General features: G+C 44.1%; 1 protein-coding gene across 9 annotated transcripts in view; it reads right to left on the bottom strand.

Annotated features, from left to right (window-relative positions):
* The window catches only part of JARID2 (jumonji and AT-rich interaction domain containing 2), a 240,623-nt gene that overhangs the window by 83,548 nt on the left and 143,295 nt on the right, over positions 1 to 13,780 (bottom strand). For all 9 annotated transcript variants that reach the window (XR_009701536.1, XM_061195743.1, XM_061195749.1 and 6 more), the window contains one exon: positions 11,650 to 11,791. Coding sequence is in view for 8 of the 9 variants with exons in the window: in XM_061195743.1 (XP_061051726.1) it covers positions 11,650 to 11,791 (142 nt within the window). In the remaining variant the exon portion in view is untranslated. The remainder of the gene's footprint in view (positions 1 to 11,649; positions 11,792 to 13,780) is intronic.

Here is a 13,780-nt window from a genome sequence, read left to right as displayed (position 1 = left end):
TCATTTACTAAGGTGAAGACAGGGAGCCCATCTGTTCCCTCCTCTAATCAAAGGAGGCTAACTAATGCTATCGTTCAACATGCATCCAACAAACATCAATTCCCGTGCCTCTCAGCACATCTTGGCTTGGAGTGATTTGGGGACCAAGGCTACAGCATAGCAGGCGCCTACCTCCTGCTGAGATACGTTACCGTGTTTAATTCGAAGAACCACCTGGGTTGTTGGTTACTGCAAGGCTGCCTACCTGGGCTGGTCCAACTCGAAGCCTGCACAGCTCTCAGACCACTGCAGGTCTCTGCAGGCCCAGGACAGGCAGGGTGGGGTGTCGGGTGCACCCTACTCTCACTACAGGTGACTGCTTAAATCAACTACAATACTGTGTCAACCCTGACGATGGACTCCGCAAGACAGAAAACTGGAGTGGGACCTATATTTTTGTCCCAACAAACACGTGTGCCCCTTCAAAATATCAACTAACCCTCTTATCTCAAACGTGCTGTACAGAAAAGTTAGTAAATAAACCCTGTCCCCTTCCAGCCCTCTGGTCAAGTCAGTTAGAGGAAGTACTGAAGCACACCAGGCCTTCCAGAAACAGCCTGCTACAGAGCACACAGAGCACGGCACGCGTCAAGGCTCAGCCTGTGCGAAGAAGCTCCCGGCACGCAGCGCTGGCCCTCCCTGCTCTGCAGCACCCAACATGCTCACTGCGTGATTAATGTGGCTCCAACACATCCAGCTACCGGGCTGACTGCGCCCCCGGCACTGGGCCTGTCTCTCCGTGCTATCTTGCCCAAGAAGCTGGCTCCCGACACCCTCCATCAGGAAGTTACAAGAGCTGCTCCATGGAGTCTAGAGCCTAGCAAGAGTGAAAGAGTCTACAAAAGGAAAAACTCAATGTTCCTGTCAGCTCACTGTAGGGGGCCCCAACTTCCCTAGACACCCCCTGGTGTCCCACAGACGTCACATCTTCCATGGTACTCGACACACGGCATTAGAAATGATTTGCTTCTTTCCTTCTTCTCTCTGGAATGGAGAGTTCCTGCAGCTCAAAATGAGGCTTAATCGTCCGTATCTTAGATCCATCCAAGTACCTGGCAAACAACTCGGATCTTGATGAAGAAATCAGCATTCCTGGACTCTGCTTTCCTGAAGGTCCCACTCCTCTGAGGGTTAAAAAGGTATCGCTTGGCCCAGCCCTGAGAATCCTCAGGCCTCTCCCAAAATTTTGAAAACAGAACTCTTCCACCCGTCTCCATCACCAGCACTCCGTGGGGGCTCTGCACCACTCCACTCAAGGTGGGTACAAACCATTTACTGAGTCCTGAAATAATCCGGGGGCTTTATCTCCTGCCAAAGTTCACCCAATCCCCTCTGTGTGTCAGTTTTCTCATCTACAAAATGGGAATGATGTTCAAAGACCTATCCCAAAGGGTCTGCTGTGAGAATCAAATGGACTAATACACGTAAACAGTTTAGAATATGGCCGGCACACCAGAAGTGGCACGTAAACATCTGTCAAAGCCACCCTGCAAAGGGGTAATTCTTTTGGAAGACTGTCTTTCTCACGGAGAGTTAAGAGGAAAAGCTGAGTTAAGCAGCAGAAAGGCTCTCCAAAGTGCCAGTCCATAAGATCCTAGAATCTTAGAATTTTCTTTCTCCCGATTTCTAATCAAAGGCCTAGTTATAAGACTGTGCCAGAAAAAAACATGTCACTCCTTAAACCATCTAACTCAGAGGATCAATCAGGGATAAGTCTCCCACCCAGGTGTCACTTGCCATAAGATCAAGAGGCCATCAGGAATGGACACACAGTAGTTTACACATGTTTGTATGCTACCCAGGGACCCAGCATCACTCCAAGAGTTTAGAAAATCTCATAGACACCAAGGCCCTGGAAAGCTGTCTTCCTGTCCCAGGAACAATGGCCTCACGGACTGTATGAGAGTCCTGGTCCCGGGGATACACCTATGAACAGTGCCGGGACAGAGGCACTGAAGTCAGGAGGGGGGTCTCAGGAGGCTAAAGCCACGTGCCATGTCCACAGGGTCGAGAAGAAGAAGGGGAAAGGAGAGAGAAGCAGCAGGAAGGCTCTCCAAAGAGGGGAGTGCCTTGAGAAAGCAGGTAAGGAGACTCCATGCAAGGACAGGGAACCAGGAAAAGGACAGGAGCACCCCGCAGTGCAAGCACAGCTGCCAGGAAGCCCTGAACACTGCCCCCCACACCCGACCTCCCCAGGCCTCGCGACCACGGAAGAGCAGGCCAGTGAGAGTCAGCAGGACTGGGGATGAGAGGTGACGCCCTTCCGCCAGCTCCTGCCTCCCACGTACCCAACCCAGGATAACACGCAGGGGCTCAGCCCAGGGTGAAGTCAAGCACACAGAGCACCCCTGAGCCCTACTTATGCTGGTTTGGGCGGTAACAGTGCACCTCTGCTAAAGCTAGAAGCACAGGGTAGAGGGGAGAAAGAAAACATTCCAAAGGGAAGGGAACCTGCAGCCCATCCTGCCATTTAGGCCAAACAAATCTACGCACATTCCATACAGGGAACCCCAAATCACCAGCCCAAGTCTGGGCAATCACGAAGCAACCTCAGTCCCCACCCAGTTCCAGATTCTTCCAAGCTCCACCCTCTGCCTCCTCTGCCCCACCTCCCAAAGCACCCTCAGTCCCCACCCAGTTCCAGATTCTTCCAAGCTCCACCCTCTGCCTCCTCTGCCCCACCTCCCAAAGCACCACCTAGACCTGGGCTTTCCTTCCTCTGATCCGCTGATCCGTGACTGGGCTGCGCCTTTGGTCCTCCATAAAGGGCGTTGCTCGTGCATTTTCACGTGCACAGTCAAGAGGGCCTAACGTGTGAGAAGGACCACACAGATGGACTCCACAAGATGCTTTGTTAAATGAGAAAAAGGGTCTGCTTCTTGGAAACCAAAGCAATGCAAAACACTGTCTTGAAACCCCCAAGTCATGCCACACAGGTAACAATCTGCCACATAGTCAAAATTCCAAGACAGGAAGAGCAAACGGGGAATCCCATAAACCTCCCACAAAAAATGTCATGTGCAAAACCAGTCAGACGTTATGTTGATTAGAGCAGCTTCCGTGGTTCCGCAGACACCAGGGCCGGGCTCCATGTCACCATGGGGAACGGGACGCGGGAGGGTTCTCTTCAACAGACTGCCACTGTCCTGGGTTACCGAGGGGACAGAACTCACGAGCGGGATCTGAGAGGTCTGAACAAAGCCCAGGGGATGCTGCTGCAGGAGAAGAATCTGTATCTAACCATGACCGTGGGTGATGACACTGAGAAGCCCTGGCACAATCAGAAAGGCTCTCACAGCTCTCTGCTAGCCAACTGGAGTCACGTGACTTTCAGATTCACCTTGGTGGCCACTTAATCTGGGAAAACACTTAAGATCAGGGTTAAGGTGTGTAGAGCTGAGAGATGCAAACTCCCCTCCCAAACTTGAACAGCTGGGAAGGTGAAAGAGACCCACCTATGAGCAGGAACCTAAGGTGAGCCAACAGAGTGAAAAGTGAAGTGAAAGAAAAGCGTATTTTCCCAGAGGGATGTAGGAACAACCCACTATAATCACTGAGTCATCACAATCTATCTGGAACGGTCACTTGAAATAAAATAGTCAGTTAGGGCCTCAGAGTTCTCACATCCAGGATGACTTGTGCAGGAAAGCATGACCTCTAACCTCTAATACTGGAAGGCTCCAGAGATGATTTCAAAAGCAAAGTGTGTTATACTCAAAAGAAACTAAAGATCCCCCGTCTTCTATCTACTGCTTGGTTTACAATGAACAAAAATATTTCACTTATTACATTAAAGAAGGAATACAAGCACCAGCAGAAAAGAGACCACTTACTAGGCTGTATGATCTGAGGGGCCGCAAGAGGTGTCCAGTGCACCGAGGTGCTCAGCTTGGGGGGCGAGAGGCACTGTGAACCAGCCACGGTTCAGCTCGCCAAGCCGGGCACTGCTGGCCCAAAGGAGCACCCTTCTGGAATTTGTCCTGAAGGTACCTGAAAAAATAAGACCTACATCCGATACTCCTGATGGAAGGTGACATGGTGGAAAAGTTCCAGGCATTAGAGATATGAAGAGCTGGGTTCAAATCGTGACTTTGCTATTTACACGAAACATGCCACTGGTGAAGTATTTTGAACATTTGTTGACTCAGCTATAAAACAGGGTAATAAAACCTTCCAGGTATTTCATAAGGATTAAAGTAAGATTTATTAGCACGATATGTTATATTCACTAAGGGACAGTTCTTCTTTTAGAGACAGACGTTCTGGAGCCTCAAAGAGTAGGAAGGATGGATTTCTACTAGCAACATGCTCTCTTGTGGAGGGAGATTTTCTATTTATAAGTCAGCTGCTTCTTTATTTTGAAATTTTCTACTTCATTGCATTGGGGCCTACTTATGCAATTCACTTTTTTCTTTTCTGATGACTAATTAAACGTGAGGTTATGACCGCGACTAAGATAAAGTGCAAACACAGTAGTTAACATTTCCTGTGTTGTGTTTCTATGTCATTCTCTCTCAGTCAACATTCAAAGAACAGATAGGACTTCTGCTTCTGGCTAAGACAGAGTAACAGGGACAGGATTCCCCTCCTGCCTGAAAAAACTAAAAATCCACACAAGACAATGGACATCACACAACAAAGCACTGTGGTCCCTGGGAAACAAATGATTGCCCAGATTACTGCCTTGAGAGAAATCCAGAGGAATCCCTGAGTTGAGGAGAACGAATTGAGAGTTTGGGGAGGAACAAAATGTATAGAGCAGAGTACTAGAGAGGCAACAGCCACACAGAAAACTCTGGAATCTGCTGAGGACCCTCCTCAAGTACTCGCTGAGTACACGTGTGTGAGGGAAGTACCCAAGGAAAAGTACCACAAGAAAGAATTACAGGGAACACTCCCCAAACCCCACACAGGGCTGGGAATCATGCTTTGCCAAAATGGTACACATAACTCACAGGGCACTGAGTAAAGTACTTACATGGGTTCTACCTGAGTAGTTGGGAAAACCTACCCCTACACCAAACACTGCTCTCTGGCCCTACCTAACAAAGCTTAAAAGGTTCAATGTTCCCTAGTAACCTAATCATACCCTAGAGCAATGCTTGAGAATAGGCAGAGAAATACAAACATACCCAGAACACAACAAAAGAAAACTTACGGTGCCTGGCATCCAATAAGAAAATACCAGGCAAGCAAAATAGGAGGAAGATATGACCTATATTGAGTGGAGGGACATCAATCAATCTAAAATGACCCATAAGTGACACACATGATAGGTTAGTAGACAAAGACACTAATAACATCTATTATAATTCCATTCCATATGTTCGAGAAGGTAGAACAAAGACTGAGCTATATTAGGAGAGACACTAAAGATTATAAAAAGACCAAAATCTAGAGACGTCTAGAGACTAAAGACAACAATGTCTGAGGTGAAAATTATATGTCTGCAGATATTAGGTAGAAACTACCTACAATGAAACACAGAGAAAAAAATGACTGGAATAAAATGAACAGAGTATTCATGAGCTGTGGAACAACTTGGAACACCTGGATATACGTGCACCTGAAATCCCTACGGTGGGGGAAAGGAACGCATGCAAAATATACCTGCAGAAATAATGGTTCTAATCTTTCCAAAATTGATGAAATCTACAAAACTGAGAAGCTCTATGAAGCCCAAACACAAGAATCTAAGAAACCTATATGAAAGCATATTGTATGATAGATTTTTTTAAACTTTAGAAGCAGATGTCTTGCCAGATACACTGCAAGCCAGGAGATGGTGGAGCAGTACCTTTAACAAACTCCACAGGGGAGTGGAGGAGGAGGAACTATTAATCTACAATTCTATACCCAGCAAAAATATCTTCCAAAACTGAATGTGAATTTCTCACAACTGCATGTGATTCTACAACCCTAATAAGAAGATTCTTTTTTAATCAGGGTGAAATAAAGACCTTATCAGATATAAAAAGCCTAAAAGATTGATCCAACACCAGCAGAAATTGGAAATGTTAAAGTCCTACAAGCAAAATCAAAAGGAAAATGATACCAGAAAGCCACATAGATTTAAAGGAAGGAATGAAGAGCACCAGAAGTGACAGCTGTGTGGGTAAATTAAAACAGCAGATGGGCTAGACACAGCTAGGTTTACATTTTTACATTTATGTAACTCCAGTTATTTTCTGTGGTTATTAAAGGTGTCGCATAATATTCAGTTCCTCAGTTTTGCACCTTTTTTACTTCCTGTAGGTAGAGAGTATGTCTCAGTCAAGATAGCTCTGAATTCAATAGTGCATTTAACATTAAACTATCCTACTAATGCATTTTGTTACACAGATATGTAAAAACTATTTAGGCTTTTAAAATTCTAATTCTTAAGGATGGTCACGATGAATAACTCCAATTTCTAACACTGCGTGCTGCCCAGTAAGAATCCTATGCATTTGGGCCTATCTTCTTTCCAAACTTGGAGGTAGCAAACTACTGCATGTCAACACAGTACCTCGGAACAGAAATAATAAGGAAAACAGTGATATTTGACAATTCAGCTGTAAAAGGGATGCCTATTAAAAGCCTGGGAGAATTCTCACCATCTCAACATGTATTCATATCCAAAACCTGAACCGCACCAAGTCCTCACCCCTAACACACCACATTCAAAATCCAACCTCCTAGAGCAGGGCTGGCTGTCTGAACTCCATCAAGTCTTACACTACCAAAGGCTTAAATAACTAAAATACAGCAGCTCTTTATTTAACAAAAAGAAAACACTTACATCCCTACAGAGGCACAGTCCACACTATTTTTTTAATTTTTTTTTACTAGGTCAGTAGACGCTCGTGGAGTTTGTTTTTAAAAGTGTGTCAGGGATCTTACTATTAAGTACTAGCGAAATAGGGGCCACCCCCCAAGGGCTTATGTGTGACTTATGTGTGAATAGCCCAGATAGCATCTTCACAAACTACATCCCCACCCCACTCACACCTGCTCTGTGCAAGCAAATACCTGGTCACAACAAGCTTTGTGGAAGAATTCACACTCCACACCATTAGGGTCCTTCCTGTGACTCAGTAACTTAAAAAAAAGAGGGACAGGGCTACCCTGGTGGCGCAGCGGTTGAGAATCTGCCTGCCAATGCAGGGGACATGGGTTCGGGCCCTGGTCTGGGAAGATCCCACATGCCACGGAGCAACTAGGCCCGTGAGCCACAACTACTGAGCCTGCGCGTCTGGAGCCTGTGCTCCGCAACAAGAGAGGCCACGATAGTGAGAGGCCCGCGCACCGCGATGAAGAGTGGCCCCCGCTCGCCGCAACTAGAGAAAGTCCTCGCACAGAAACGAAGACCCAACACAGCCAAAAAAATAAATTAATTAATTTAAAAAAAAAAAAAAAAAAAGAGGGACACAGGCCCACACTTTTCCATCTGCCCATGGATGGTGGTGAGGGCGGCACCATGGAGAAAAGATATAAATCACAATTTGCATAAATCAAAATCACATTTGAGAAGTCTTCAATGAATGTGCATGTCCCCATGTAGCAATTCATGTGTCACACACGCTGATGACAGCTAACAGTAATATGTCACACGGAGTCCTCCTTATATACCTGGGAGCTCCTCATGAATCAATTTGCCTAGGACACAAAACCTCCCATGAGGTGGTTACTAGTGTCACAGACGAGGAAACCGAGGCCCAGTGATGTTACAGAACCTGCCCAAGAACATATAATAGACAGTTGAGCCAGAAGAGGCCACACAGTCTGGCTCCAGCCCATACTCAACCACAAGGTCCCCATGACATGTCCCTGAGAACTACCACCGTCTTTACGTTCCTCCCACCTATTCCCTCCACCCATCCAAAGATAAAATAAGTACATACAACACTTAATTCTGCTAGATATCTGAGTGGCCAAGTCCAGTGACCCCTGAGGGACCATGCATTTTGGATCTCCCATGCACTTACACCTAAAAGTATACCATTTCACCAACTTCTCTGCACACCTTCTTTCCACCAGCCAAACACATAATCCCCATCCTGATCATAACCATCATTCCCAAGTTTCTCACAGTCTATCCACACGTGACTGACAAAATTGGTCCATTCTGGTTTCTAAAAATCCTCAGATACTTCTTGCAGGAAACAAATTTTACAATAACCAAGTATCCTGGGATGAGCAATGTAAGGGGGTGAGGGTAAGGAGCTAGGCATGGCATGATTAAAGGCTGAAAATCTTTGTCATGTTTCCATTCTAAACAGTAAGAACTAATTAATGTATGATTTTTTAAATTATTTATTAAACTCACCTACCACAGGGATCAAAAGAAAAACAAAACCAACACCTAGGAACTCCCACCAGCGCTGAGTCCTTCAGATCTTCAATGGCTGGGCTGCCCTGTCCATCAGACAGGCAAAGAGCTTCTAGAGAGGTTGGCTTTTCCTTTCACAAAGAGTGACTTTAGATGATGACCTTTTAATGACTAGGTAAAGAGATACCTTTTATTTCTGCCTCAATCAAGAAAAATAAATCCTATGGAACTCTGGATTCTACTGCTCCCTATGTGCCAAAAGATCCCCAACGTAAGTAAAACCAATGGCAGCAAGTACATAGGACCGAACATAGCTTAGGGGGTTTCCGGTAGAAAAATAACAGTGTAAACACATGGGATGTTTTGACTAAAGACTTAAGAAATGTGTTACAAGCATCAATCAGAAAATGGAATTGCTTCAACTTGCAGGCTGGAAATTCAGGGCAAGGTCTAAACTGAGGCTGGCGTAGTCTACACATCAGATTTCAATTTTTCTTAAGGAAGTCAAACACATAAATTCCCTTTCTTTCCCCTCCCCCACCAAGACAAAGGCATATTAACTGGTGATCCTAAAAACATGCACCTAGAAAGGGCAATTAACTGTACAAAAATAGCTAGCAATTCGTATCATTCTAAAGAGAGAGGGAGAGACAGAGGGAGGGAGGGAGGGAGAGGGAGAGAAAGAGGGAGAGAAAGAGAGAGAAAGAGGGAGAGAGGGAGGGAGAGAAGGAGGGAGGGAGAGAAGGAGGGAGGGAGGGAGGGAGGGAGGGAGAGAGAGAGGGAGCATTTTCCAAAACAAATACATAAATCATGACTGGAATTTTAGGACTCAGTGTTCTCAAATAGAAAGTCTAAATGCCAAAAGAGAATGCAAGTGGTGCATCATAAAACATGCTCTCCCTCATGCATATTTATGGGAATTTTAGACGCTAGGTAAAGAGTAAGATCTAGTCAACAATCAGTTCAATGCCACTTCAGCGACATTTCAAAATCACCACTTTAGGTAGTTACTCTGGGCTTGGCTTGGAATCAGCAGAGATAGCACACTCGTCAGCTTCTTAGAAAAGGTACGTTACATGTAACATGAAGGAAAGTTGAGCACTGAAGTCTGACGGTAACTGACAAAGCTCCAGGAATTCAGATTCCAGTTCATACCCTTACAAGGCAGGGCTCATACCATAGAATGTATACTAAACGTTTATGCTAAATACCAACAAGGAATCAAAATAAGCCAAAAATTATTAAAAGTTATTATTTTCTATTTGCTATGTACCCTGCAACACTTCAAGACATTTATGCCCTAACTACACTACCCAGCCGTAAACTACAAAGCCCCTTTCTGCAGCGCGGGCCACCCCAGACCAGCCCTAAATCTAGCCTAACCTGTCAAACCTTAATCTACACTACGTCCCTGATAGTAGACTGTGATCATAACTCCCCGAAATGCTGTCATGAATCCGTAATTCAGTAAAACAAGGTACTTGGCACACTAATAATTAAAGCAGATTAGCAATGCCTTGAGTTTTCCCTAAGTTCCCCTAAACAAAGTTTCTCTTTTTCACTGCCCTGGAGAATTAAAGTTAATTGACTGATTTGCACACAGCTGCCACACAGGACCACAGTCCCGTGCAAAGAGGAAGCCGGCGGCACTGCCATCTGAGAAAGGCACTAGGAGCCAGGGACAAAGGGCTCCCCACACCCACCCCAAGAGAATGAAGCCTAATGGCCTTTGTCATCATACCCCCATGCTGACCGACCTCACCAGAGGTGAGGGCGATGGACGGCCATGTAGCTGAAGGATGGGTACTGTCATTTCCAACCACAATCACAGACTTTTGTTCCTCAAAAACAGATGAAAGATGATGCATGACCCCCCACCCATGTTTGGAAACATGGAGAGTATTATTACACATTCCAGTATGTTTACTAATGTGGTTTTTCTTACACACCCTTTAACTCCCTCTCTTGTGACGTTGCACTTTTCAAATTGGGGCAGAGGGAATGTTTGTCACAGAGCATCTGAAACATTAAAGGCTTACACTGAGACACTCAGCCAAGTGTTTTTAAATAGAGTAACATACAAAGTCCAGTACACTCACTGGCAGAGATACTTCTTACATACGCGTGCTAATTGTACTAACAAATCCAATGACACCTTCTAAGACACAGTGCTGAGGATTAAGGGAAAAAGAGGATGGAAGTTAATACAGACTCTATACCATGGGTATTCTAAACGAAGACACTGCATGACAGAGGAAAATAAAGGCCTGGAGCTATGCATCTCAAATTTCAGATCTAAAGTACAGTTCTGTTAAGGATTTTAAGTATCCACACATGGCCACTCTTCTCCCTTCCTCTTAATTTGCCACCATATTCAGTTCTTCATTAGATATACACATCTAGATGGTTTCTGAAAAGTAACTATAATTCTGTACATAGAAAGGGCAAACAACGAAGTCCAGACCAGGAGTTATTTTTTTTCCCCTTTCCCAAACCTCTCCAACAAACAGATTCTAAGAAAAAGTAATTAATCTTGTCATCCAGGAAAACACCGAGTATGAGAGCAGAAAAGGAATGAAATGACATATAAATTCTAAGGGGGGGTGGCGGTCCGCGCAGACAACACGAGGCGTGAAATAAGGCTGATAACTAACAAAGGGTTTTTAAAACACCCAATTAAAAGCGTTATTATATAATGTCACTGTCTGACCATGAAGCCACAACTCTTATCAAACTACCATAGCCAACTTCCTGATCAAGCTATCTGAAGCTTATTTAGGAAAGTCATTTAAAAAAATTAAAAACCTGCTGGTAAATTAATTTTAAGAACCGATTTCACACCTACTAACTTGGTTACCACCAAGTGGATTTTGCTTTCCTGACAAGGGGAAGAATTTTTCAGAAACACCACATTTAATTCTTCAAATTTTTAGAAACATCTCTTTAGAAACGGCGAAATACCATCTAATATACTCAAGAATACAACTGATGAAAATCAATTAAAATGAACAGCAAAGACAGGAATTACAAGTTGGCAACTCTTTGGCCAATTTTTATGGCAGGAAAGTGTTTTCTTTGGTCCACAGCATTTTTTTGCTTTATTCATCTCTAATAATAATTAGTGGACAATATTTAGAAACCAGGATATTTGATACAAAAATCCAGAATTCTGGCTCCTCTATGAAAAAATCAGGAGATTGGGTGAGTGGGCCCAAGTTTGTTCCCACGTGGCCAAAACTGGCACCTAGTTTGAAAGTCCCTGGTTTAAGGCACCAATATTTTCAGCCTTGGGTACTAACCTTTTCCTCGACGGCCCTTCTTCAAAATCTGAAGAACTAACATCGTTGCTAGTTGAGGACACTTGGGATGCATCGTCCTTCTCATTCTCTGACTGTTCTGATGCTGGTCCTAATCCCTTAGACTGGCCATTACCAAGGAGCCCTACAGGTGAAAAAAGGGGACAAACACTTAAATACATGACATCAGGAAGCAGCACTTTACCACAGTTAACCCTACACAGTGGCTGATGAGGGCAGACAAGAATCTGGATAGAAGAGAATTAGAAGGCACATATCCCTTGTGAATGGAGGGGGAAAAGTCCCACCTCATCCTACTTTAGACCTTACACAAGAGTGAAATGCCTACCAAAGAAATAACTCCAACAGTAAGAAAGTCAAGCAGAAATGTGTAATTGTAATAATACACTATAGCGTTCTTTCTGAAGTGCATCAACATCTTTCAGGGCTGGGGAGTGGAAAGGAAGAAACAAACTTCACGTATTACCGATTCAAACTAGTTACCCTTCCAGGGCTAAATATTTACTCTAGAAACACTGAAATCCTTTTTGGAATTGCCTTCAGGAACCAGTACCTGCCACCCAAGAAAAAGCATCAATCATTACCTTGTGGCCATATATCAGTTCTTAACTAGAGGTCTGACTGTACAACTTGCTTTTCATAGCAATCCACTGTATCAGAGTCACTGTATTGGAATCTGATTGTCTCAGAGGATAAGGATTCTCCACGACTCCATACATGGCACCATGTGGAAGAGGGAGTCTGGTGGCCCCAGGATGAGCCACTAGTAACCCAGACTGGGAAAAGGGCTATGCCAAGTGACATGGAAGCTGCTGAGCCACCAGCCAACGGGTCACAGCTGAATAAAAGCCTGGTCTTCTAGCATTCAGATGTCCTTGCATCTAAGGCTCTAGATACAATTTAAGTTCTACCAACGGGGGGCTTGTACCCACACAAGTGTCCACAGCCACCAGCCCCCAGTTCCACTGTCTAGCCACCAGCCTCTGGGCATCAGCAGAAATGCTAGCAAGTCTGCATTTTCACAGCCACGGTGTTTGGCTTTTAAGTGAAGCCAAAAGGGCAGGGTGGCCCCTTGATTTTTGTTCTCCCAACCCTTCCAGCAAGTTTGTAAGCACTTACGTCCCTGTATTAAATCCCTTTTTGGTTGAAGCACTTAAAGAGCGGTTCCTATTAGTTGCAGTAAACACTATATAGAACACAATATTCTACATATTGGGTAAGATTTTCTGGAAGAACACAGTATACTGCAACAAAACCCTGGGACTTAGCCTGTTTACGCATGCATTTCCCCAGTTATCTATTTTTACATCATTTCAGGGTATGAGTAATAACATAACGTTGGAAATCTAATACAATGCAGTAAATAAAATCCCATGACTGTCACTTAGACTTGTGGCTTTGGGAGTCATGACTACAATACGGAAATGAAAACACAAGACAACTTCCCAGAGAAACAGAAAATGTGGGGAGTTTGCACTGTGAGGCAAACAGGAGACATAACTGCAGGGAAATCTATGAGTCTAAGGGTTGAAGTGTGGCCAACATTTCAAAGATGAGAGCAGTGCCATCCATTACGGTAACCACTAGTCACAGGGAGCTACTGAGTACCTGAAATATGGCTATGTGAGTAAGAAGATGAATTATTATTTTTATTCAACCTTATTTAAAACTCACTATAACTAACATTTCTTTAATAATTTGATATTAATTCTTGAAATATTCTGGATGTATTATTAGGTTACGTCAAATACATTTAAATTAGTCTTACCTGCTTCTTTAAAATTTTTTAATGCAGCTCTAGAAAACTAACACTACATATGTGGTTGAAATAACATCTCTATCGACCAGCACTAAATTAGAGCACTGTAGTAATGTCATGGGCGGTGGGGGTGGTGGGGAATGACCACGCACGAGCCCACCCAAATAGTAGGAAGATACAGACCATACTTATAAACGCAGATTAGGGAACTAGCTCAGGGACAAAATATAAGTCATGTGTAAAAAAGAAGAGCTAATGGATGAATTACCACACTTAAAAAGGATGGTAAATTCAAAATAAAAATTCTGGTTATGGAACCATATATAAAATTAATTTTTTAAGGGGGATCATCTC

This window comes from Eubalaena glacialis, chromosome 7, assembly GCF_028564815.1.
Source record: "Eubalaena glacialis isolate mEubGla1 chromosome 7, mEubGla1.1.hap2.+ XY, whole genome shotgun sequence".
Classification (NCBI taxonomy): domain Eukaryota; kingdom Metazoa; phylum Chordata; class Mammalia; order Artiodactyla; family Balaenidae; genus Eubalaena; species Eubalaena glacialis.
This window is presented reverse-complemented; position numbering and strand designations above follow the sequence as displayed.